This window comes from Microcaecilia unicolor, chromosome 5, assembly GCF_901765095.1.
Source record: "Microcaecilia unicolor chromosome 5, aMicUni1.1, whole genome shotgun sequence".
Classification (NCBI taxonomy): Eukaryota; Metazoa; Chordata; class Amphibia; order Gymnophiona; family Siphonopidae; genus Microcaecilia; species Microcaecilia unicolor.
In genome coordinates this window covers 295,806,117-295,833,534 of record NC_044035.1, presented here as the reverse complement: position 1 = coordinate 295,833,534, position 27,418 = coordinate 295,806,117, and the positions used below count along the sequence as shown (strand labels likewise).

The 27,418-nt window shown below is 41.0% G+C and overlaps 1 protein-coding gene across 3 annotated transcripts in view; it reads right to left on the bottom strand.

Moving 5' to 3' along the window:
* The window catches only part of ESRP2 (epithelial splicing regulatory protein 2), a 155,185-nt gene that overhangs the window by 59,315 nt on the left and 68,452 nt on the right, over positions 1 to 27,418 (bottom strand). For all 3 annotated transcript variants that reach the window (XM_030204298.1, XM_030204301.1, XM_030204300.1), the window contains exons 4-10: positions 20,862 to 20,975; positions 20,438 to 20,552; positions 11,771 to 11,869; positions 11,317 to 11,371; positions 10,502 to 10,612; positions 4,259 to 4,391; positions 2,831 to 2,873 (exon numbers count right to left, since the gene is read on the bottom strand). In XM_030204298.1, coding sequence (XP_030060158.1) covers positions 2,831 to 2,873; positions 4,259 to 4,391; positions 10,502 to 10,612; positions 11,317 to 11,371; positions 11,771 to 11,869; positions 20,438 to 20,552; positions 20,862 to 20,975 — 670 coding nt within the window. The remainder of the gene's footprint in view (positions 1 to 2,830; positions 2,874 to 4,258; positions 4,392 to 10,501; positions 10,613 to 11,316; positions 11,372 to 11,770; positions 11,870 to 20,437; positions 20,553 to 20,861; positions 20,976 to 27,418) is intronic.

Here is a 27,418-nt window from a genome sequence, read left to right as displayed (position 1 = left end):
GAAGAAAGAAGGGTCAAAAAAAGTTCTCACAGCTGAGATTTGTGGACTCAAGGTTACAGATGCATCAGTTTGGATGCCCAGACTGTCTTTGATCTTTGCTTGAGTTATGATCTTGTCCTGAGGGGCTCTACATTTTTCCTTCCTCACCCATAGAACCTCTGTCTGGATGATTTATTTTCAGTTTGTTCACATCCATTCAAAGCTTAATATCCCATATCCAATCTAGTGTCTCATCACTGTCCATCCTCAGTGTGGGGGTGGGGGGTAGCCAGGAAACATTAAAGCTGAAAGTAGACTATTCCAGGGCCCCATTACCCCCTTTTTGTAGCCACCTGATGTGGATTGGAATGTCCCATCAGTAGAATCAGAAAAGTAGAGAGATTGTGGATGCCAAAGTTCCATGCTAGACAACTGGTGACGGAACCCATGAGGGAAGGGTCAACATTGGATCTCGTGCTCACAAATGGCGTAAGTGTTTCTAATATCCACGTGGGTGCCCACCTGGGTAATAGTGATCACCACATGATATGGTTTGATGTAAGAGCAAAAGCAAAGTGTGGACGCAGAAACCTCACAGTACTAAATTTCAAATGTACTGATTTTGGTAAAATGGGGGAATACTTTAAGAAGGAACCAACATCATGGGTAGGAAATGGAGAAGTGGAAGCGTAGTGGTCCAAGCTGAAAACTGCTATAAATATGGCAACTGATCGTTACGCAAGGAAAGTAAATACAAACAAGAGAAATAGGAAGCCTATATGGTTCTCCAAACAAGTGGCTGAAAAAAATAAGAGCAAAAGAGGCTTCATTCAAGAAATATAGAAGAATTCAATGAGAGGATCACCGTAAAGATTAGCAGGTTAAACTCAGAGAAATAAAAGGGAAATACCGATAGTGAAAACGTGGGTGGAAGAAAAAAATGGCTAAAGATGTTAAAGAGGTGACAAAACGTTTTTAGATATATTGGGGAAAGAAGAAAAAAATAGGAATGGAATTGCAAGATAAAGATAATGAAAATAGCTATGTGGAGAGTGATGAGGATAAAGCGAATGTGCTAAATATTTCACTTTGGTGTCCAAGGAAGAAAATCCTGGAGAAGGACCTCAGTTGGATGTCGAGGATATATCTGTGAATGGAGTGGCTATAGCGCCGCTCACAGAAGAAAGCATTTATAAATGGCTTGAAAATATGAAAGTGGATAAAGCTATGGGGCCGGATGGGATATCCCAGGATACTGAAGGAGCTCAGAGAAGTCCTGGTGGGGCCTCTTAAAGGAGGTTCCATGGGATTGGAGAAGAGCTGATGTGGTCCCTTTTCTTCACAGAAGCAGACACACGGAAGAAGTGGGAAACTATAGGACAGTAAGCCTCATGTCGGTGGTAGAAAAAATAATGGTATCGCTGCTGAAGGAAAATATAGTAGATTTGCTAGAAGCCAACAGGTTACAGGATCCGAGGCAACATGGCTTTACCAAAGGAAAATCCTACCAAACAAATACAACTGACTTCTTTGACTGGGTGAAGGACATGTGATAGATGTGATCTACTTGGATTTCAGCAAAGCCTTTGATAAAGTCCCTCACAGAAGGCTCGTGAATAAGCTGAGAGGGCTGAACTTAGGATCCAAAGTAGTGAACTAGATTGGAAACTGGTTGACCGACAGGTGGCAGAGGGTGGTGGTAAATGAAATCTGATCAGAATAAGGTGAGTAGTGGAGTGCCTTAGGGGTCGGTGCTGGGGCCAATTCTCTTTAATATGTTTGTGAAAAACATTGCTGAAGGGTTAGAAGGAAAAGTTTGCTTTTTTGCGGATGACACGAAGATAGCCAATAGAGTGGATACCCTGGAGGGAGTAGAAACCATGCAAAGGGATTTCCAGACATTAGCAGAATGGTCAAGGATCTGGCAGTTAAAATTTAATCTCAAAATAAATCTTAGGGTTCTAATTATTCTATCTGGTATCACTATGACTTAATTATTACTCTAATTTTTATACCTTAACTCTTGTGCAAATTCATTTTTTTTAAATAGTGCTCAGTGTATTTGAAGTGCCAAACCACCGTTCATCAGAGTACCAGCATCTAGCACGTCAACCTTAAACCGGATCCCTCTCTCCCTGGATTGGCCACTGTTGGAAACCGGATGCTGGGCTTGACGGACCTTCGGTCTGTCCCAGTATGGCAATATTTATGTACTTATGTAGCATGGGTTTAGCCCATAGAAAGATGTTACCCAACCTAGATTATACCAGTTCAGCTCTTTCTTATTATGCATCTAGGTTAATAATACTATGTCATAGCAATTAGTACATAATCAATAAACAAACCTAACTTGTTTTTCTGCAATTTCTTGCCAGTACATTGGCTTACTGGAAACTAGGGGAGAGGTGAATTTAAAGAACACAGTTGGTCTTCCCCTCAAGTTCCCACTTCCCTGAAAGGATAGAAGGTGGGTGATGTTGCGATGAATTTGTGTATTCCTCCCAGCTTCTTTCATGGAGACTTGTGAATCCACCATGGCTCACTTGAGCTCATTACTGGCACATCTGCTCCTTCCAGCTGCTTGCTAGGTATGCACCTCATGGCATGCACTTTACCATTTTTGGGTCAGTATTTTTCTCTTCTTTCTATTTCCTATACATCTGCTTTCAGATGGCTCAGAAAATCAGAAGCAGATTTGGAATTGACAAACAGCAGTAGGTCAATAGTGAGGGACTGAAAGTGATAAACCAATTCATAAGTTTGACCATGCTCGATTAAAATAATTTTATATAAAGTAATTACATACTCAAAAAACGCTCTTATTATTGAGAAAATGAGTTAATTCGCTTACCTCCAGCAATTTTTAAAAACTCCTCTCCTGTAGCTTTGTAAACCTATCAGAGCAGAAAACATGCATCTCAAAATTCAACACCTTAAAAGCACAGAGCCATTACTGAGGGAGGAATTCTACACAACCGCAGAATTGTGCAGAACTTTCTTCCATGCAGTTTTATGTATATGGCACAGAATTCAGCATACCACCACCCAGAAGCGGACTAACACTGATTTCACCATGAAGACCAGAAGAGGAGGAAGATGTAAGTATAAGCAGCTGTTGCTGCAGTGTCTTGCATGGGATAGGGTGGCAGAGTGGGGGGGGGGGGGGGGGTTATTTAAGCCTGGATAGAAGAGGAAGCGTGAGAGAGAAGCTGGAGCACTAAACCTGCAGAGAGAGGGAGTCAATTTAAGGATGTGGAGTGGCCAGGGATTATGAGGCACCCTTACAGTACTTCTGAAGGGAATTCTGTACACACAAAAAATAAACATTCTGCAACTGAATAGTAGCTTGTTTTCTATACTGTATTTTAAATTAAATTCCTTTTCTATTTAAAAAAAAAGTGATTTTAAGTCGATGTTCCTTTGACAAATAAAGCAAGCATAACTAAGGTATTGAGGGTAATTTTTTTTTAAGAGGGTGCCTAGTTTGAGGGCAATTAAGCACCTAATTGGGTAATACTGTAAAGACACACAGGCGCCTATAATGTAGGCAGGAATTATACTGCTTATTTATTGCATTTGTATCCCACATTTTAGAAATCCTGCCTACATTGCAGGCACAGACATTTTACACCTGCTCTTGGGTGGTTTTAAAATGTCTACACCTAGATTATTTCATCTAAGGCCCATGCTTCAAACCATTCTGTGATCTGATTGGCTAGTGGAGGTCAGCTGGTGACTCAGTCACAGTCTACCTTAGCAACAGCTTGCATGGGAGTGGGGAGGCTGAAGACAGTGAAGAATGACGACGTGTGAGAACTCAATGTGTGATTTTTTTTTTTTTTGGGGGGGGAGGGTTATATTATAAAATACACTAATTTCACAATGCTTAGTTTACATATATACTTGTGAACTCAGTCTCGTACGTGCCTACCAGCAAAGTACATGCCATGACAATGCACGTATTTTTATACCAGCTGGAACTATAACAGGCTACATAGGCAACAGAATGACATTATACAAGTTACCCCATTGTGTGCAGAATTATTCTGTTTGCACAGAATTCCTATAAGTGCATAAGCAAACAATCTCAAAGTCAATAAATATAATGCTTTCTTCACTAGGCATGCTGCAAATAATCACTTGCCCACATTCAGATTGTTAAAATAATTTTAGTACCCATCTGCCAGACTGCATAAGTAATACTTAAGATGGAAATGTACCTTCATATGTAAATTTAGGTAATTTGAACATAACAGACAACAGCAATATTTAACCTTACCTCAATGTACCTGCTGCCCATATGGTGTTTATGCCTTTCCAATGCCAGGTTTCTCTGCTCAGAATCGACAAATCGCACTAAAGCTTCTCCATTTCTCCTTCCCTGAGCATTCAAACACAATGCCACACCACCTCTTAAAAGTAAAAAGAGGAACAAGTTAAACCATTGATCTTTTCCCCTATAACAGGAGCACCTAAACATACGCACCATTTGCACACTCAGATTACAAACACTAGCAATAGTGTGTGTGAATGTTAGATGTGTGTGTAAGTGCTAGTCGGACACTAAGCGGCATTCTATAATCTTAGCATGCACACAAATGCAGAGGCGTACCAAGGGTTGGACAGTGGGGGCAGTCCACCCTGGGTGCATGATGCAGGTGAGGGAGTGAAGGGAGCAGCTGTGCAGCTGTCGGCTCCACCAGTTCCCTGCTCCTTCTGATGTTACTTCCTGTTCCAGGGCAGGAGAAAGGAACTGGCGGAGCCGACAGCCGTGCAGCTGTTCCCAGCACCCCAGGAGGTAATAGGCAATGCACCGGGGGGGGGGGGGGGGGGGGGGGGGGGTGCAAATGCCAGCCAAAGGAACACCACTGCACAAATGCAAAGGGCATTCACACAAGTTGGGCATGGCCATCTTCCACAATTTTGCACACATTCTAGAATGCTGTCATTTATACCTGCCATAGAAATGTTATGACTGTGGTATATAAAATCCCCCCTTACACAAATTGCCCCCTAGGTGTTTTTCATATCTTCCCATTTACTATGGGCCTAAAGCTAGCAATGATCAATGGCTAAAAGTCAAGGTGTGCAACAAAGTAGACGGTATAAATATCTGTATCCTACTGGTTGATGTGTACAGATATCCTGGCGAGAGGTAAAGGTCTCATAAATCACAGGGATCTGATGCTGAATAGCGATTTAGAAGTATATCAATCCCTTTCTTGTGATTGTGAATAATCATAAACCTCCTCCTTCCTAAATGTGTTTTATAGTGCATAACAAACTATAATGTGAAAACAAATATTTTTATTTTTTCTTCTTTTTTTTTTTAATTTATTTTATTTCTAAGCAATTATAGCCTCTACTTCCCAAACAACTAACAGTTCAGCAAGCACATATGTTGTTCTACTTATCTTTTAAGCTCAGCCGGTCCCAAGTGTCAGATCCCTGTGATTTAAGAGACCTATTCCTCCCACCAGAATATCTGTACACATCAGCCAGCAGGAAACAGATATTTTTATAGTCTACTTTGTTTGTTGCATATTCTGGATCTAGCAGTAGACAATTGTAAGCCAATATAGTTCATTTAAATGACAGGGTGAACATTTTTCCAGTTAACTAAATTTGAAAGCACAAGCACAGGTAAGCTAGAGTTGAAAGCCATTCATGGCATTAGCTTTCCTGTGGCTCATAATCACTGTTCCCTCTAAGCTAAGCAGGAGTCTTCCACCTACAGTCCTGCCAGCAGGGGGTGCTGTTTCATTATCACATTTTCAATAGTGAAGAACAGGCAAGCTTTGCAGAACTCCAGGGAACCTGCCTGTTCCTAGCCATTGAAGACAATATTGAAACAGCAACCCCCACTGGCAGCAATGCACTGGGAGGACTCCTGCTCAGCTTAGAGGGAACAGTGCTCGTAATACACTGCAAAGAGTGTCTGCTGGATCCAGCTAACCTGTACATGCTATACATTACATTTGATAATAGGGAGGGAGGGAAGACTTCAGCTAATGATTCCCCTCTTCTGAGCAAAAGAACCATGCTGAACTTAAGTCTCTTCTAAAACTTCTCCATCTCATGTGCTGGCATGGGCAAATGTCTATACACACTGTCCTGGGGGAAGAGGATGCAAAGTAGAGGTGTTTAATATCAGGGAAAATGTGAACTAAGATACAAATCCCCTGCCCCTATGAATGGCATACCTGTTAGATTACACCCATATGGAATGTGGCTCATCTGTGTGAAATGTGTTTATCAAGATTACTGGCCTTGAGATTCAGCAATGTCTTACAAATATGCAAAATTTTAGCCTTTTAATCTAAACCTGTGGTTCTCAAATCTGGTTCTCACAGCACAACCTGCTAGTCAGGGCCGCCGAGAGACTGGGTCGGACCCAGGGCAAGGCTGTCCCTGGGGCCCCGCCCCCCCCCCCCCCCCACTGCTGCCGCAGTCCCCAGTCTCCACCCGCCCACCCCTGGGCCCGTTGACAGCACCCCTCCGTCCAGCACTGGGCTGGGCCCCCTGCATTCAAATCACAGCGCCTCACCGTGTGAAAGCGCAGCAGCAGATCGCCTCCCTTCGGGCCTTCCAGCCCTCGCAGATGTTACATCAGATGAGGGCGGGACACAGGGAGGGAAGGCCCGAAGGAAGGTGATCTGCCTCTGCTGCGCTTTCACACGGAAGTGAGGCGCTGCGATTTGAATGCAGGGTGCCCGGCCTGGTAGTGGACGGTCAACGGAGCCGAGGGCGGGTGGGTGAGACCGGGGACTGCGGCGCCGGGGCCCCCTTGGAGGGCCGGGCCTGAGAAATTTTGTCCCCCCTGCCCCCCCCCCTCAACGGCCCTGCTGCTACTTGGCTTTTCAGAATATCTGCAATACAAATGAGGCTATTTGTGTAAAATGGAAACAAAGCACATTTATTGGAAATATAAAAAAAAGTTATCCACCTAAATTGTCATTTTGATCTTTAGCAGTTCACAGCATGGGAAGTCTGTACCAGAGAATTTTCCCTGGTGTCACAACGCTAAAAATCTTTTGAAAGTGGTAAGCTGCAGGCAAATATCCACTACAAACAGTAAGTCTCTCCTGGTAAACAAACTCCCTAATTCTATAAAAGTTGCTAAAAATTGCATGCGTGCATCCAATATGCATGTGCAATTTAATTGAACAAGCTAGTTAGCACTAATTGGCTTGACAAGCTATTGGCACAAATTAAATTTAATTGGAATATACACACCTAAATTTTACAAATATGTTCAAAAACAAGGCATGAAAATGGGAGGGTCACAGGTGGAACAGGAGCGCTCCTAAAATTAACGTACATAAGGAAGAGGTGGGGGGGGGGGGACATGAACCTAATTTAGACCCGAAAATTTGAACCACATTTCAGTTGCTGCAAACGGCCGTGCCTCAAGTTAGGTGCAGTTCCTGGGCATAGTGGCATACCTTGGGTATTAGACACCCGGGACTGATCATTTTTCAACACCCCCACCTCCAAAATCCAGTACTAGGCATACTGAGAATACAAAACACTCAGGACCTACAGAGCAATTCTTCCATACCACAAGCAGTAATTTCTACGAGTCGCACAAGGTTGTACCTAGGAAAAGGAAGCATCTTAAACAGTGCTGTGAGCACTAGAAGATCAATTCACCTACTGTAAAGCTAAACCAGCCAGAATAGTACAGATCGTCGATCCTATACAGTAAATGCATAGGCGTATAAGAGGCTTGGGGAGGCTAAGTCTCCCCAGCCCCAACCACTACCTTCTCCTCCCTGTGGCCGCTTGCTCTCCTTGAAAGGCAACAATAAATCACAGCCTTCCGCTCCATATGTTCCACCCACTCACTCGGCCTGCCAGCCGCGGACTCTGCAAACAATGTGAAACCGCGGGACCATAGCTCTCAAGCGCCAGTCGCAGCAGCTCTTGATCCCACCCTCCAATACAGGAAGTTACATCATGAAGGGGGGTGCGTGCAACCTACTGAGCCGCTAGTGGCGCACGGAGAGCTATGGTCCCACGGTTTCTCATTATTTGGAACTACGAAGTTTGAGAGTCAGCAGCCGGCAGGCAGAGTGAGCAAGTGAGGAAACGGCTGGGATGCATGGAGGGGAAGGTACTTCTTGTTGAGTAGTCCGGCAGAGCTGCCGGTGAAGGACTGAATATTGGAGGGGGGGGGGGGGGGTAATAGTGCTGGTTGATATTGGGAGGGACGGGGGACACAGAGAAAGATGAGGTTTTGCTGGATGGTAGGGTAAGGGGAAATGAAATGAGGTAGTACTTGATAGAGGGTTGGAGGAAAGAGACTGGACGATGGTGAGAGGGGAAAGAGGCAGGGGTGATGCTGGATTTTGAAGGGAGGAGAGAGATGAGGCAATATTTTTGGGGCAGATAATTCTCTTGACTGTATTTAGCTTGCATGTTACAATTATTAACAGAGATATGGGGGGGGGGGAGGGACATAGTGAAGGGGTCCTTCCTTGCTATGTTCAGAACTGCTGACACAGGTGTTGCCACCCCAAGGATTGAAACTTGCCATGCCACATTCTATCCCATTCCCAACCTGCCATAGCCCCTCCCATTCTGCTGTTGCCCCACCCCACATCTGAGTCACCGACCGCCTATGAGTAAATGCCAACAGAAAGCCGTATCTTTTTCACAGACAGATACACCCTATAGAATAAGCAACCACAAACTAATTTTTGTCTAAATTGTTTCTATTTTTAAACTGAACCCCCAAGAAGCCTGATTCTGCATGCAATGCACCACCACAGAAACAGTGATAATAATGTATGTCCCCTAGTACTGTGCAAAATATAAAGATAGCAGATGTAAATTTGAAAAAGCTAAAAAAAAAAATACCAATAACCACTTTACAAATTAAATAGAAATAAAACAAATATAAAAAAATAAGATACCATTTATTGGACTAATATATTTAGCTTTCAGAGGCAAAAACCTCCTTCCTCAGGTCAATGCAGTATACTGCTGTTACAGTGTCCTATCCTGACCTGAGGAAGGGGGTTTTGGTCTCTGAAAGTTAGTCAAAATGTATCAAAATTGTTCCAATAATAAAAAAAATAATAATAATAATAATAATAAAAAGATTACTGTCTCCAAAAGTTAGTCAAAAATGTATTAAAATTAGTCCAATAAAAAGATTAACTTATTTACATTTTCTATTTATAAACATTTATTAACACAGCTACAATACTACTTTATCCTAAAGCAAAGAAACAAATTATTTACATTTGTCGTCTCTGGTTTCTGCTTTCCTCATCTTCTCTTCACTCTCTCTCCCTGCCATCCAGTGTCTGCCTTCTGTCTCTCTCTCTACCCCCTCCATCCAGTGTCTGCCCTCTCTCTCCCTGCCCCCTCATCCACCATATGACCTCTCTCCCTCTGCCCCTTCCAACTACTACCTTCTCTTTCCATTCCATCCACCATCTGCCCTCTCTCTCTCTCCCCCTTCCAACAACTGTCTGCTCTCCCTTCCATCCAGGGTCTGCCCTCCCTCTCTGCTCCTATCCACCATCTGCCCTCCCTCTCAGGATCTGTTCTCTCTCTGCCCTCTCTTAGCCCCCATTTCCAGACCCATTTATCCCACCTGCCCCTAGTTCCACCACAGCCCACTTCTCCCACCTGTTCCCCTTTTCAGCCCCAAGTTCCAGCCCCATTATTCCACCAGTCTCCAGCATCAGCTCCTAGTTTCAGCCCCAGCCACCTTTTTAGCCCCCAGCTCCAGTCCTAGCCTCTTACCCCACCTACCCTCCTTTTCAGACTCCAGTTCCAGTCCCCTTCATTCACCTGCCCTGCATTACAGCCCCCTTTTTCAGCCCCATTCTCACTCCCTAGTTCCAGCCCCCCCCCCCCCCGAGTTCCAGCCCTAGCCCGGAGGTGCTGTGCCAGCATGCAGCTTCTGTGAAAGAAGCAGGTCACCTCGAACCTTCCCTCATTGTGTCCCGCCCTCCTCTGATGTAACTTCCTATTTCTGCGAGAGCGTGACACAGTAAAGGAAGGCCCGAGGCGATCTGCTTCTTTTAAAGATGCTGCACGCTGGTGCAGTGCTGCCGATTCAAAGATTTGATTTTAAAAATGCAGGGCACCGGGCGGCAGAAATGAAGAGGGGGCTGTCAAAGGAGCAGAGGATGGGCATGTGGAGACTGGGGACTGCAGAGGAGACAACAGTGGTGGCCTAAACAGAGGGACTAGAGCACCCCCTTTTTATTTGCATCTGGAGTGGACCGCCCCCACCACCCCACCCTTGGCACACCACTGCCTTTTTGAGCTCCATATATAAAATTCATCCCAAAGCCACAAAATGAGTCAAATAACTTGGTCATACAATTCAATAAGAATGAATACATCCCCTTCTCATTCAAACTGCAGTCATGGGTGTGCATTCTGACCACATTGATATCCAAAAGCTCCATATAGTGCAGATATGGTAAAACAGAACTAGAGAAAATAAGCTAAAATGTAGGACTTCCTATTGTAGTAAAATCTGTTATCGTGGTCTTACTTGGCAATATTGAGCCCCTTAAAAAATCTTGCAATGTCCTGGTCAGAAGACTGCCATGGTAAACCTCTGGCTCGTATTACAGTTTCATTGTCCACTGTTTCAGACCTACTACTGCAGAAAACAAAAATTTTAATTACGTAGTCACCCTACTAGCATAAAACATTTAATTACTTTTATTAAGCTTGTTCTGTCACTAACACCAAAAATGATTAGGTCAGGACTGAAAATCACTACCTCTTGGACTGAAGAATTTGGGCATTGTGTTTTCTGACATTTTCTATTTGTTCCTTTCCAGAAGTCTGCATTAAGAACCTACAGACCTAATTAAAACTCATAACATCTCATAGGCGCATGTGCGCGCCAATATTATGTCCCAGTATCACAGATCTTTTCACCAACATCATCAAAATATTAATGTGATATTAAGCCATTAATGCAATATTCCCTCCAGAAAGGTTTTCCTCACCATTAGGTGAGTGTGTGTGGGTGTGGGTGTGTGTGTGAGGGGAGGGGTGTTAAGTTAACCTGAGGGGGGACAGCAAAGGGTAGGTGGCAGATTCCAGTAAAAGTAGAGAAACTGAATGCTGGAGTTAAGAGGATTTAGGGGGTAGCAAGATGTTAAGAACAAGAAAGGAAACATGGGAAACAAGATATAGACCTGTTTCTAATTTATCACTGACTAAAATTCTGGAATATTTTTGCAAGTATTCAAGTGATTAGTCTGTCTGCCATCATAATATCCTTTAATTTATCAGCCTTTTTTTGTTTAAAGAAATGTTAATAGCCGTTGTCACAGGGATACTGTACATACTTACCAGGGACCAGTTTCATATTTGTATTTTACAGTTTCAGGAACAATAAATCTATGATCTGCAAAAAGAAACAAAGCTGACAATTTGATAGCACTTCTTAATCTGGGCATTCATCTAAAAATGGCATATGTGTCCGTTTTTCTAGTTCCCTTCAAGTTTATTATAATTCTGCATTTTTAACCAATCTGAAAATTATTTCTGAAATTCTCAAATGTTCCTCTAATCATCCACCAGGGACTGTTGCTGAAAACAATATAGCGCACCCTGAATTCAAACACTTGTGTTTCAGTACACACAGATGCATGCTCACTGTATCACAACAGCCAGTCTACCATTTTATATGTCGGGCAATGGTTCCTGGAAGTTAACTGTAGCTAAATTTTAAGAGCAGGATTTCCGATAACAAAAGTTTGAGATGAGGAGAAAATGCCCAAGATCTGCAACCCTGCTTACTTACTGTATGGTTCATCAAGGAGACTTAGAACAATGGTTACCATAGTGCTCACTTCACACACCCCAAAGTCGTTATCAGAGTCATCCATTGGAATGGATAAATCTAAACAAACAGTAAAGGAATTTTTAGAGAGACTTAGGGCTAGATTCTATATATGGCGCCTTAAAAAAAAATTAAAAATAAATAAATTGGCATTAAAAAAACACACACTTAGTGCTACTCTTTAACCTTGCCTAATATTAAGCATGTTTTATAGAATAGGGGTAGTGGCCGTCCCGTGACTAAGATTTAGGCATAGGCATTTAAGCCTACTAAAACTTGGTGCACAAGCCCACATCTTATTTAGCAGTTCAATCAGCATATTCTGCAACAGTGCGCATAAATTTTCAGAATGCCCATAACCCGTTCATGCCCCTCCCATGACACACCTCCTTGAGATCTGTGTGGTCCAATTTACGTGCACCGCTTTATAGAATACACTTAGTGAGTTATGCGCATAATTCCTGATTAGTTCCAATTAGTACCGATAATTGCTTAACATCCAATTATAATCAGCACTGATTGGTCTATTAATCAAATAAGTTCCATGTGCAAATCAGCTACACATGCTGATGGAACTAGTCACTGTTTAAAGAATCTGGGGGTTAATGGCTTATCAAATGACAATACATAGAGGAGCTTGACCTCTTTGCACATGTTTACCAGTTTAATTATTTAATGCATCAGGAACAGTATGTAAGTCCTAAGTGCTTTGAAAATGAGCCCCAAAGTTCCATAGGTTACTATGAGGCATATTTTCAATGCACTTAGACTAACAAAGTTACCTAGGAACCTGTGGAACTTTGTAAGTCTAAGTGCTTTGAAAATCAGCCCCAAGTAACTTTGTGATCTTTCAATTTTTTTAAATTAGAAAATAGAAGCCAATGCTAAAATGGATAAAATGAAAATTTAATTTAAAAAGTACAAGAAATAAAGCTAAATGTGAGACACATTGCAAAGTTTTAGCAGGCTTACAATACAGGAGTATGAGTAATTTAACCAAATATAAATGGTGTGAATGTTTAGGCAGATTCTGAATTTCTAACATAGCAAAAGGAAACTATGGTACCCTGTGGAACTAAGGATAGTAACATATTTTTCTCCAATGGAAAATTCAAGTTCCTGATAATAGAGAAATGAATGCCACCAAAAATGGACATTAAGAAATCTCAATTTCCATTGACATAGAATAGGTTATTGTCTATTGCTCAAAAACATAGCAAACAATTTGAGTTGTATATCCAGTAGACAAATTTGTGGAAAACAGGATAAGGGCTATGTAGTGGTGTACAGTTGTGGGTTTTGTGGGGGGTGGGGGTTGGAAGGCTCAGCACCCAAGGTAAGGGAGCTATGCACCTGGGACCTTTTTCTGAAGTCCACTGCAGTGCCCCCTAGGGTGCCCGGTTGGTGTCCTGGCATTTCAGGGGGACCAGTGCATTACAAATGCTGGCTCCTCCCACAACCAAAGGGCTTGGATTTGGTTGTTTGAGATGGACATCCTCTGTTTCCATTATCACCGAAAACCGGGGACAACCATCTCTAAGGTCGACCTACATTTCATGATTTAGTCATACCCGACCGTATTATCGAAACGAAAGATGGACGGCCATCTTGTTTCAATAATATGGGTTGCCCCTGTGAGGACGCCCTCATGAAAACTTGGGCGGGATGTTCAATTATGCCCCTCAATGTCAACCAGCTTGCCTTTATCCACATGTTTGTTCACCCCTTCAAAGAAATGTAATAGATTGGTGAGGCAAGGGCTGTGTCATTAAGCCAATTAAGTTTTACAATATGAGGATGAAGATGAGGAGCTAGAGATTATATGGCATGGCTTAAAAGGTTGTAAAAGGAGTTCTTCCAACTTTTAACTAGAGTGGAATGTATTGAGAATTAAAAAAAACAAACCAAAAACCAAGTACAACCCTGTTAAAGGATAAAAGCCCCCTAAAGTACATACACACTTCAGTTTCTTTAAGCTCAATTCTGGGTTGTTTAGATTTCCATATAGTGTTAACAAGGAGCTTATCAAATTGTGCATAAAAATGTAGAGGTAAAAAGGACAGGGATCATACTTAGGATAAAGTTAACTTTGGGCGCTACTATCATTTTTAAAGGTTTTTAACCTACCCCAACAGGATAAATGAGGGGATGCCAAGTATGCAGTAATGATTTAACAAAGTTTCAAATGGAATCACTATTGTGTTTAATTGTTTCTTCAAGATCCATGAAAAGATCGATGCCTAAATACCTAATTTTTTCATTAGCCCAGACTAAATTAAATGATTCGGCAACTTCAGGATTAGTAAAATGATAAGAGGTGGAATTTCTGGGTTTTGCTGATTAACTTTACATCCTGAAAACATAGAAAAGGTTTCTATTAACTGAAACATTGTAAGTATAGAGGTTTGAGGATTAGATAAGAAGAGAACAATCGCATATGAGGAGCATATAACTCGGATGTCTTGGATTAGAACCCCTGAAATTTGTGATGGTATCTAAGGGCAATAAGGAGAGGTTCCAGTGCGATAGTCAATAAAATATGGTGATAGAGGGCAACCCTGTCTGGTACTATATTTAAGAAAAATAGGATCAGAAAGTTTATTATTAGAGAGAACTTTGCTGTTGGATTAGCATATAAAAATTTGACTTTTGGGTAAAAAAGAGTGAGGGGCATCAAACCAACTTAATAAATAATTGAGAAATTTAGGCCAGTTCCACGCCGTCAAAAGCATTTCCTGTATCAAGGGCCATGATCATGACAGGGTGAAAACTAGAGTGTGCTATGTTTAAAATCAATGACCATCTATCCTTCAGGAAAATGCTGAAGACCCATCTCTTCAAGACAGCTTACCCACCTGACCCTACTTAACTTCAAACTCTTCCTCCTAATTTCGGTCCTGATGATCATTACACCTCAGACTATATTTCCTAATCTCCTTATCCCCTTATCTTTTCCTCTCCATCCCTATCCCTTTTCCTTATCCTACCTTTGTTTTGCCCCGACATGCTCAACTCACTTATTCCTCAAAACCCCACTCTCACTACGTTTACTACAGCTTATAATATTCTCCTTAAAGACTTTGTGATTGTAATGGTACAAATGTAACAAAAATAAAAATAAAATAAAATTGTATTTACTATGTAAGCCGCATTGAGCCTGCAATGTGTGGGAAAGTGCAGGGTACAAATGTAATAATAATAATAAAATATGAAAAAATAAATGAGAATTATCTGTAATTAAGCGACCTGGCATGAACTCAACTTGGTATGGATGTATGATTTTCTTGGTAATTTTTTCGAGTCTACTAAACAAAATGTTGGCAAAGATTTTGTAATCAACATTTAACAATGAGATAGGCTAATAGTTTTGAACCAAAAGGGGATCTTTATTCGGTTTGAGAATAACATTTATTATCCCATCTGAGAAGTGTGCTTTAATAAAGTTATCAGGAGTAATAAAATTAAATAAATATATTAAGTAAAATTTCAGATAAAATTCTGTAGGAATGCCATCTGGGCCAGGAGCTTGTCCTGATTTCATGTCTTTGATTGCAGCAAAATGTCTCTTAGTATAAGACCTTGTTAAAGGATGTTAGAGTCTGACAGAAACCACATAGGCCTCTCAAGTTGGAATAGAAAGTTTTCAAGAGTATTATAGGATTGAGAGACTTCTGATTAATATAAAGTCAAATAAAAAGCATTAAAAGATTAATATCTGCTAAGGAGTGGATATCTTATTATTGGGCATTCTAATAGCTGGTACTTGTACCTTATGCCTTTTCCTCTTCTAATTAGCCAGCAATTTACTGTTTGTCTTTCTCTGCGTAATATTTAGATTGAGATTGAAAAATCTCCAGTGTTTAATATAGATGACTCAGTGTTGAGTTATTTTCAGCACCTTTTGTTGTTTTAACTAAGCTATGGCAGCATTATTTTGTTTTGAAATGTATTAATTGAAATCAATTTGCCCCTTAATGCAACATTAAAGGCTTCCCATATAGTCATTATAGGTCAGCCAGAGGTGGAGTTAAACTGAAATAATTCATTAATAAAGGTTTGTATACAAGTTTTATTCTGTTCATTACCTAGGATGAAGTTGCCATAAGGGAGATTTATTTGGAGCTGGTGATTTCCAGTTTAGAGTGAGAGATTTGTGCATGATCCAAAATGAGTATGGGAGAGATATTAGATGAAGAGACAGATTCTAGTAATGACTGTAAAATAAAATAACTAAATTTAAAAAAAAACTATAACTAGCATGAGGGAAGAAAGAAAATGTGTATTCTCTGGAGGTAGGATGTAATAAATCTCCAGGGATCTAATAAAAATGACTGAGACAATAATGAAGATAAGGTAATAGAGTATTTGGTGGTTATTGCTTTTGTGTCTGTCTGTCCATCTAGCCAGATAAAGAGGGACGATAATGTCTCCTGTAATAACGGGGATTGAATCAAAAGAGTGACTGAAAAAAAAAATTCTAGTGAAATCAGAATTTGGGGGCATAAATATTAACTAGTAAAGACAGGGGTACTGTGAATAAAGAATTTGACAATTACCCATCAACCTGAAGGGTCTATGTCTTGGTGCATTGTTTGTATGCTTAGATTTTTGTGGAATAAAATATAAACGCCTTTTTTTCTGCCATCTGAAGGACTATCTACAGATGATGAAATCCAATTGGTTGCTTTAATAAAGAAAGATAAATCTGATTAATGGGTCTCTAGAAGAAAAATAAATTTCAGTTTACATATACTAATATTTTTTTCCTCTTAATAGGATGATGTAAACCATTTACAAGCCATGAAATTATAGTCAACAAACTGATAGAAGAGATAGCCAGGAGGGTGCAAAAAATCTTAATTCAACGGAACGCTATAGATAAGCAAGATGGAAAAATGGTATCATGCATTAAGAAACTAACAGCATGTGAAACTATTGTAAGTTCAACCAATTAAGAACATCTGTGCTGCCAAGTGAAGGCAGTAGGAGCTGTAAAGATTAACACTCTAAAAAGATTTTATAATCATGAGTTCCCATGAGATATCATTAATACAGCAACATGTTGTGACATAACCAGTTGGAAATGAGTAAAAACCAAGAAGTAAAATATTCAAGTTAATAGAAGACTATCTGATAATAGTATACAAGGTCATTTGTATTACATGACTCTTTAAGCAATAGGGTAGATGTGGCAGAACAGTGTGTTTTAAACCTGTAAAATTGCCTTTAACTTTTGAAGTGTATTTCTCCAGTTTGGCCAGCAGGTGGTACATGTTTTATGTTAAAGCTATTATAGAAAAGTGCATGCCCTCTTAGTTTCATTTATTGAAGAAGTGAATCTACAGTACTATGAGCAGTATGCTTTTAAAACTTGTCAACTGAGCTCTCATTGGCCTGGAGTTTGAAATTACCCAGCAGTTGTTGCTGGTTGTTGCTTTAGTCTTAGCCCGGGAGAAGAGAGAGATGGATCTCTTTGCTGAGGCTCGGTGAATATGTCCTGATCTTCCCAGGTACTGTTTAAACAGTATGTAAATGTTTAGTGTTATATTTGACCCATATTTCAGCTACCTGTTATTGTTTACTGATTGCACTATTTTGTTCCACTGTTTGATTTTTAAAAGACAAAGAATATTTAGCTTATTGCCTGTCTGGACTGATGAAGAATCCTGGTGGTTTGTGCGTTGGGTCTGTGATTGCTTTCTGGGAACTATGGGACCACTGGGAGTGTGGCCCAGTAACCTAGAAATCATTGGGGATAATTTGAGAATGGGAGACTCACCCAGAGGCAGTTGTAACCCAACCCAGTCGGTCGGAGGAGGGTGCTAGTATAGAACACAAGCAACAGGTGCAGGCGGACCAGAGCTGTGTTGGGGATAGAACCTCCAAGTGGTCGCGGGGTAACCCCCAGGCAGCTGCCTAGGCATTTCCTGACAGTAGAGAAAAGTAAATCTTCATGAAGACACCACCACCAACCACCACCTAGAAAAAGGAAAAAACACAACCAAAACAGCAGCAGCAATGCAAGGAAGGACAAAACATATCAAGAGTTTATCCAAATGTTTTTTCTATGCAGATGCTGTTGGATGCATTACTTTTAACATTGGACTTCATTTTTCTTTCAAACACAGGTATTGCAGTACATGCTTTGAATCTGTGAAATGTATTGTGAAAACCTATATGATCCCTGATGAAGGTTTTTCCTAAACTTGGCCAGGCTGGGTCCTGTTTCCATTAAAACTGACATCTGGATAAACTCTTGCTGTGTTTGTCCTTCCTTGGATCCTTGCTGCTGTTGGCTTGTCTTTTCTACTTTTGCAGTAGACTGTCTCCTGTTTCTGCTAGAAAAAAGGTTATACAATAAGAGTGCTATAACAGCTGATATGGAGGGCATCTGAAATAATCAAGAAAGCATACTGAAATGATAGTTACAAAATTTACAAAAAAAAAAAATAAAAAGACATGCCCTGGGATTGCATCTGACTTAAAATACTGGGTAAGGGCTTCAGGCGAGTTAAAGGTCTGACAGGAGTTATTTAAAATGATCGTCATACAAGCTGGATACTGAAGGCCATAGTGTGTCCCTATAACTTTGAGTTGCGCTTGCATCTCCAAAAAGGATTCCCTTTTCCTTGCAGTCATCTTTGCTAGATCAGGTTCCAGAAGTACTTTATTTTAGCATTATATTTAAAACTAGTAAAAAAAGGCCCGTTTCTGACCCAAATGAAACTGGCGCTAGCAAGGTTTTCCTCATTGAGCAGTTGCCTGTGAGGTGCGATGCCCCCCCTCCCGGAACCATCCCACCCACGGCGATGCATCCGGCCGCAGCCATCCGACCCACCGTGCCCATCGCACCCACCTTCGCGTTGGTTTGGCGGCGGGGGACCCGGAACCCCGCCACCACAAGTCCTGTGTGCTGAGTACGGCGTCATCGTCGGTGTTGGTAGCTGTGCAGGGCGGAGTTCTGTGCGTCTGACGTCATGCACGTGCAGGACGTCAGACGCACAGAAGCCCTGCCTCCACAGGCTAGGAACGCCGAAGATGACACCGTAGTGAGCAGACAGGGCTTGTGCTGGCAGGGTTTCGGGTCCCCCGCCGGCAAAGCAACGCAAAGGTGGGTGTCTCAGGAGGGGGTTGTTGCGGGGGGGGGGGGGTGCTGGAGGTCCTTGTGTTGAGCTGCAGCTTTAGGGGGGGGGTCAACCGTTTGTTTAGGTGATTTTTTTTTCCTGCCCTCGACGTCTTGACGTTTGACGCGAGGGCGGGGCACGGGTCTGTGGGGTGGCTTCACCACCATGAATCCACGAACCGTTCTGGGAGACTGACTGACTTCAGTGACGTCAGTGTCCTCAGAACGTTGAGGTTGCTTTTTATTATAGTAGATAAATAAATAAAAATCACTGGAGCTGCGCACTGCAGTTAAGATCTATAATGTTTGTGGAAAAGACAGCAACTTAGCTATCACAGGTTTCGGGTGTTGCAGGCCCTGTTTCAGACGCGAGGGTGCCCTGTGGGCCCATTCAATCTGCAGAGGCGAAGTCATGTCCAATTTCAAGACAGCGGGAAGCCACGTGGAGGGGATCTTTATCATGTCTGTACCCTCAGCTCCCTCTCTCAGTCCAATTATTCTAATGTTATTTTGACAGCTGCAGTTAGAAAGGTTCTCAATCTCCTGTTCTAGTTTTTTAATTTGCTTCCGAATTTTGGTCTTGGTGCTCAGCTAGCAATAGCACAGTCTGGTCTGCATGTGTTTCTAGCAATTCCACTCAGAGCTGAAATGCCAACATAGATGCAGTAAGTGACTGCAATTCATTTTTTAAATTCGCAGGTTGTTTTTAAATGTTGCTATGCCTTCCCATGTCTTAAAACCCTGAGCTCATCCATCAAGACACGGGAAGGTATAGCAACCGATTTCACCGTTGAAGGCTTTTTGGGAGATGGAGGACCGTGATTGCTACGCTTCATGCCCATCTGTAGCGAGTTCTGGGCATCTATTAGATTTTTGCTTAGAAGTTTTATTAAGACCATGAACCAAGGTTTACCGACCGAACTGGAGAGATCTTGGGGTGATTTTCTGAAGTATAAGGAGGAGCAAGGTCTTTATGCATCCATCTTGTACCCGACCTCCTTAAATAGATAACCTTATCACACAGCTGGTAGATCAAGTGCTCCAAGACTTAGAAGGCTAAACTGAAATCTGAAGGGAAACGCAAATTTCTACCTGGATACAACAGCAGCTCTAGCTACAAACGGAAGTTGGCGGGAAATGTATTTTCTTGATAGAATCTGAGGGACAGCAATAGGGCAATAATTAAGTAAGGTTCAGGAGACATTTATGGAGAGACACCACTGCCATAAGAATTAAATTTTAACTGTAACCTTAATTCAGAGCAGAATATAGGGCAGCAAGCCCCAAACTCTTGAAAGATTAGCACCACCAACCAATCATGAAGGAGGAAGTTAACAGTGCAACATTTAAACAGAACTCTCAATTATACTGATCATACAAGTCAGTTGAATTTGATTTCTTTAAATATAAAATAAAACCCCTACCATAAAGTGAAAGAAAAAAAAATCACTGGCAATTTAGGTCTGCAGATTTCAAAAGAACACATATTTCCACAAAAAGGATACATTCTGCCATAGATTTGATAGTCAGATCCTTCACGGGGGCTGAATTTGAACAACATTCATGAAACTCCTTTTGTAGATTATAAAATGAGTAAAAGCAGTCAGGCAGCAGGAAATTCTATTTAAGAAGAACAACAAAGTGGCAAGTTAACCATTTATAAGAAACAGAATTTCATTTTCATTAGGAAAATGAGATATTTAACATGTGCTCAATGTCCTATAATTTTACAGTAACCACTAACCATGTTCTGTTTTCTGTTCTCCCTGGATCTTACACAATCTACTACCCCTGTAGTACCTTCATCTGCATACTAGAAGCTTTTAGTAAATCTCTCTCCTTTTCTATTTTTATGGGTAAAAATCGCTTAGTAAAAAAAAAAAAAAAAATCAACCCCCCCCAAGTTAGACATAAACCCTTTTGTTGTACCTTTTTGGATGCTTCTGGGTGCAAAACCTGCCGAATAAGCAGCTGCCCATCAGTGCAAAGTGTGTAAGTACTTTTTCCCAGTGCTTTCAGATCATTCAGAACCAGCTGAGTAAACTACAGAAGGGGGGGAAAAAAGTAAAAAAAAAAAAAAAAAAAAAGTAAGACAAAAACCTTTGAAACAATCTTTTCATTTTTGCATCCTGAGAGCTGAAAGACAGGGCAGGAGATACTGCTAAAGTAGTGCTCAAACCCAGTCATTACACACCAACCTCTACTTGTTGGCTAAGAATGCATATGCAATGGGTCTTAGGAATACTATGGTCCATGCGGCTCAGTCAAGAGACTGTTTTAATGGCCAGGCTAGATTAATAAGTTGAAACATCTAACTCTCTGAAGGCTCATTGCATAGCGTCCTGGCAGAGGCTGACTGTAAAAAATTGCAATCACTATAAAATATAGTGATTCATTTTCTTGCACAGGCTTATAGAAGCCATCATGTCTTGCCACTGTTATGTGATTTTCATTTCATGATCTACAGGGTGAAATTTAAGATCTTAATTCTAACGTTCAGGTCCTTTTTCAATACTTGACAAATGTAATAAATCCATATGATCCAACTCGTTTACTCAGATCTTTAAATGATCAGTTAGTGCTTCTCAACCCCTCAATGGCTAAAACTTGAATCTACACAACAGAGTTATTTTTCAACCCCTTCATTATGGAATGATCTTCCACTATTTATTTTTAAGAAATGTAAAGCTTTAAAGATTAATTATTTCAAGTTAGCATTTGGAATGGAGTACTAAATGGTAAATGAGAACCTAAGCCCTGCCTCTCAATTTACAGTAGCTGAATATTTTATTTTTGTTATGAATGGGTTGTGTGTGACCTAGCCTCTATCCTCTTAAATTACTGTAGTTCCTTTTGATGATTAAATTTAGTCGACCTGAATGACTAGACAAAGTGGTATAGAAAGTTTTAATAAACTATTTTAAGTGGAAACCTAAAAAGGGAAGAGAAAGCTTTTTAGATGAAGGGAGGAAGAGAATAAAATCTATGCCAATTATATGATGCGTATCCTGTACCACAATAGTGTTCTTTAGGGATGGAGAGACACCTGATAGTTTATTGTATATAGTCATGTAATGGTATCAGTTTATTACTGAAATATGTAGCATATTTGCTGGATTATATATACACCAATATATTTGTGTATCTTTTAAAAATATATATTTGACACGGCAGCAGAGAGAATAGTTTCATTTCAAGCCCCTCTCTCTCCATTCCTTTTTCTGGGAACTTCTGAGATAGTTAATCACAAACACTTAAACACAAAAGAGCTTCCTCTGCCCTCCCACCTAACAAAAGATGGACTAAGGTGGACACCTGAATACTCAGGAGAAGCATAAACAGGACATTTGCTTGTCAAAGGTATACCTGCCCCTCCCATCAGCTTCCAGACATGTGCAGAAAGGAAGGACTTGTAATGTGTATCTGCCCCAGAGACTGAACAGGACATCAAAAGACATTTGCCAGCAAAGTCCAGACTAAGTCTCGTGATGTCATAAGACATGGGACCAACTCAGGGGTCGTGTGCAGACCAAGATACCACAATGCTTTGCAAATGCTCAGGGGTCGTGTGGAAACCAGGAAATCAGGACAAAGATCCACATGGCATATCCTCCTGCAGCTTGCAAAATATAAAAGGACAAGCTGTTTCCCAAGATTCAGATTCTCTTCAACTGCAAGCAAGACTCAGATTCTCTTCACTGCAGCAAGGCAGATTCTCTTCACTGCAAGCAAGTCAGATTCTCTTCAGCTGCAGAAGCCCTCCTGTCCTCAACATGTGCTCATCAATCAGCTGGACCACAGCATGCTTGTAACAAGGACTTGTAAGTTAACCTACCTGCTACTTTGTTCTATTTTAAGCACAGATTACCTGTAAAGATTTCTTAAAACCTACCTCTCGTGTGTAATTGTATATTAAATCAACCTTTTCGAAGCTAAAAATACGGTCTCTTTGTGTTCTGAGTATATTGAAGCTATATATATATATTTAATTTATTGCAATTATCACCTTTGGTGATTGGTGGAGAAATTAATATCCTAAAACTTATACATACAGCACCTGCTCTTAAATTACAAGCAGTGGCGAGTTGCTCTAGAGCTATTTTCCCCAAAATAAATCATTTCTACAGTCAAATATTTAAAGAATTTAGACACTGAATGGTTTCAGCTATAGTATGAAAATACACAAGCAGGATTAGAAACTGCAGGAGGAAAACTTGCCAGAATGGAGAAGTGGGGATCCAAATGGCAGATGACATTTTGTGTGGACAAGTGCAAAATGACACACATATGGAAAAACAGTATTATATAACTAAAGCTTAAGGGCCCTGTTTACTAAGCCGCGCAAACTTTTTAGCACGTGCTACAAATTAGCACACTAATGAAAGAGACACCCATAGGAATATAATAAGCACGTGCTAAAATGTTTGTGTGCCTACAGTGCAGCTCAGTAAATAGGGCCCTAAGTTCTGTATTATAGGTCTTGGTGGATAATATGTTAATTCCCAACATGGTTTGCTTTTTTTGACCACTGCTGCATACTGAGTTGGATTTCATTTGAAAAGGAATGGAAAATAGAACAGAATATAAATACTTCTCAACGTTCATGGTGCAACTGCAACATTCACAGTTCTGGCCACTCAAAATAAACACACGGAAAACTGGTAAAAGGTATAAAGTACAAGACTAAGGGGGAATATTATCAACGAGGGATACCATTGTCAAGTTATTTTACTTGAAGACCCATTTTATGCAACGAGACATAGTTACTAAAAATGCTGGTTAACAGTAAAATAACCATAGGTGCCAGTTTTGTGGGTACTTGAGCACTCCCAATATTCAGCAACTCCTTGACTGTATCCAGGGAGGTGTAATTTCTATTGTATTTAGCACCCCCAATCATTTTGAGAAGTTGGCTCCTAGGATCTTAACGATAGCCTAGTTTAATTACACCCCCCCCCCCCCCCCGAAGACCCTAAATAAACTTGGCAATAAGCATTTTTACAGACTGAAGCAGTTTTTTTTTAAATTGTTATCTATACTTTCTTCACAGATAAAAATCACAGCCACAGAACCAGTCTTAGATTACTACAATTCACTGCATATTACAATACCTACCACTTTTTTCCCAGAGCTTGTAGTTAGGTTATTAAGTATTTGACTGCCTTTCAAATTTTATAGCAAAGCAGATAACATATCTTTACATACAGAATTTATAATTTTTATATATTAAAATATCTCCAATCAGGACCTACAAACAGTTCCATCAAGCATCCTACCAGCTAATAAGAAGCTCCCTTCACCATGAAAAGCTTGAAAAACTCCAACCTGTTTCTAACATCCCCTTTCCTGGCAAGAAACTATAGAAGGAGAAAAGAGAGGGCCCAAAGTACACCAATCATAGAAAGGAGAACAAAAAAGCACCAATGGACCTTCAGGAACAGGACAATGGGAAATTGTTTATTGGAAGGACCCGACACAGGAAGTGTTTCGGTGTCTATGCGCCTGCATCAGGGGTCTAGCAAAATACAAAAAAGTCATAATAAATAAAAACATATATAATATAAAAAAGATGATTTAAAAAGACAAATAGTTGATACATATTGAAACACTCCTGACATACATAGTACATACAAAGCATTCTTTTATATACACACATCTCTCTATATATCTATATAGATATACACATATACATACATGACATACCCAGTGATACACAAGACAATAACAAAACTCAATCATGAATAGCAAACAATTAAAAAAAACATTAAGAAATAAATCAACTAAAACTTCATAACAGCAATAAGGAGAAACATAAAAAAAATAATATATGTGACATACCACCACGGAGTACTGCTGCCTGATTCCCCCCTCCCAAAAAATATATATAAAAATATAAATAAATAAATATATCTGAAACACAAATTTCTGTACAAAATAGTTTCACATCCAAGTTAAAAATGCAAAGCAATCAAAAAGTAATGCTGCCTAGCTTACCACAACAATTTTTAGAACTCTCTGAACAAATTTGCAAAACCACCACTAACAGGGCTAAATAAAAGACAGAACACACAGAAAGAATGATATCAATCAACAAAACAGATGAAAAGAACACTTATCAATGGAGTCTAAGAAAATACCATAAGTGCTATTTGAAGCTATGTTTATTCAATTTAACATGCTTAAGGTGCATAAGTGAAGTGACATAAAAGTTATAAAAAAAAAAAAAGCTGAGAGTGCACAAGTGTCAATCCACATTAGTGCTACAGTCTACCAAGAAACCACCCACATAATATCCTATATGTGCTTACTTAAATGAGACAATATGAACAAACGTTAAAAACATGTTCTTTAAGTGAATAAATTATGTGAACCTGTGCAACAGTGTCTCGCAAGGCAGTGGCGTAGCCAGACCTAACATTTTGGGTGGGCCCAGAGCTAATATGGATGGGCACTGTGTATATAGGTATGAGTAATGTTTCTTGCTACAAAATAATGCATTAGAATGCACTTGATGATGGATTAATAAGTAGTATGCCCAACATCTGCCCCGCATCAACATATGGAAAAACCAATATTTTTAAACATGGTTACATTATCCCACATCTTAAACTTGACCAGGCATAAGTCTACTATAACGGCAAACATCTCAACACACATGGCAGGATCCTAGAGTATAATTACAGCAATGATATAATCCTTCAAACTTTGCTTCTCTACCCCTACATCCAGCCCTGTAGCCCGGCATCAGCCCTTCTCTTTTCTACCCTACCCCCCCCACCCATAGCCCAGCATCAGCCCTTCCCTTCCTCATCATCCATCCCATTGCTATGCATCAGCCCCACCTAACCCCCACCCCTCCCTATAGTCTAGCGTCAGTCCTGTCCTATCCCCTACCCATCCCCCATAGTCTGGCACTCCCCCCAAACCCTGAAGCACACCAGCATTAAATATAAAACTTTTTGTCTTTTAATATCTCCCCCATCCAGGAACTTGCCTACATTAAATATAAAGGTTTTTTTTAATTTTAAACCTGGGCACTGCAGAGACCATCCCTACCCCAATACCCACCAACATAATTATTTTTAAAAAAGGTTTGTTTTTTTTTTTACCTGTGCAATGAGCAACATTATTGGTGGGTTACTGGGTGTGGGTGGGCTCTTCACTGGCTAGGGAAAAAAGATTAAACATACCATTTTTCCCCTAGGCAGTGAAGAGCCCATCCCCACCACCAACATTACACTCACAAAAAACATTCAGACAAAAACTGAAATGGAGACCCCCCCCCCCTTACCTCCACCCAAGAAAGCCAGTCTCTACAAGCAGGGCAATATGGGTAACAGAGGAGCATAAATTTTTTTTCTCCTGTACTCTGCAAAATACAAAACTAAAAAAAATAAACATTTAAAATTTTTTAAAAAGGTACATTTCACAAAGCAGGCACATCTCAATCTTTAAACAATATTAAATAAAAATATATTTTTTCTTTTCTACCTTTGTTGTCTGAGCACTTTATTTTTGTGATTGGGTTAGTCCCACTCTATTCCACTTTCCATGTGTCAATCTTGTAAATTTTTTTCCAGGTTGGCTTTTCCATTTCTTGACTCTCCTCGTCGTCATCCTTTCCCATTCAATCACCAAAGTCCCACTTATCTTCTGCTCTGTTCCCCTTCCCCCCACACCCCTAGTCACATCCATCTACTGCTCCTTCTCCCTCCCTCCACCCACACCCTCTAGTCTCATCCATCTTCTGCTCCCTCTCCCTCCCCCACCGTCCCACTCTTCTTCTTCTCTGTTCCCCTTCTTCCACACCCCTAGTTGCATCCATCTTCTGTTCCTACTGTCTCCCACACCCCCTAGTCCCATTCATCTTCTGCTCCCTCTCCCTCCCCCACCAAGTCCCACTCATCTTCTTCTCTGTTCCCCTTCGTCCACATCCCTTGTTGCATCCATCTTCTGTTCCTACTGTCTCCCACACCCCCTAGTCCCATTCATCTTCTGCTCCCTCTCCCTTCTCTCACACCCCCTAGTCCCAACCATCTTGTGCTGCTTTTCCATCTCTCTCTCTTACTCTATTCCCATTGCCAGCCAGTCTCGTCCCTGTCTCTCTCTCTTGCTTTCCTTCCGGCCCGCCCCTGCCAGCCACCACTGCACTGGAGTCAGTTCTTTCTCTCCTAGCCCCGGGCCTAGTTCCTAGCGCTGGGTATTGCACCCCCACCCCCACCAGTCTTCCAATCCCTGCCTCGAGTCGCCAGCAGTTTCAGCTTTAGAAATTGCAGCGCCCCGTATTGCTGCCCCCCCCCCCGAGTCCTCCAATCCCTGAGCCGCCGGCAGCCTCAATGAGAAAGCAGTACACGCTGCTTTAGACCTACCCCGGAAGCCTTTCTCTCTGCTACAGTTTCCCTCCTACGCGGGAACAGGAAGTTGAAGCAGAGAGAAAGGCTTCCGGGGTAGGTCTAAAGCAGCGTGTACTGCTTTCTCGTTGAGGC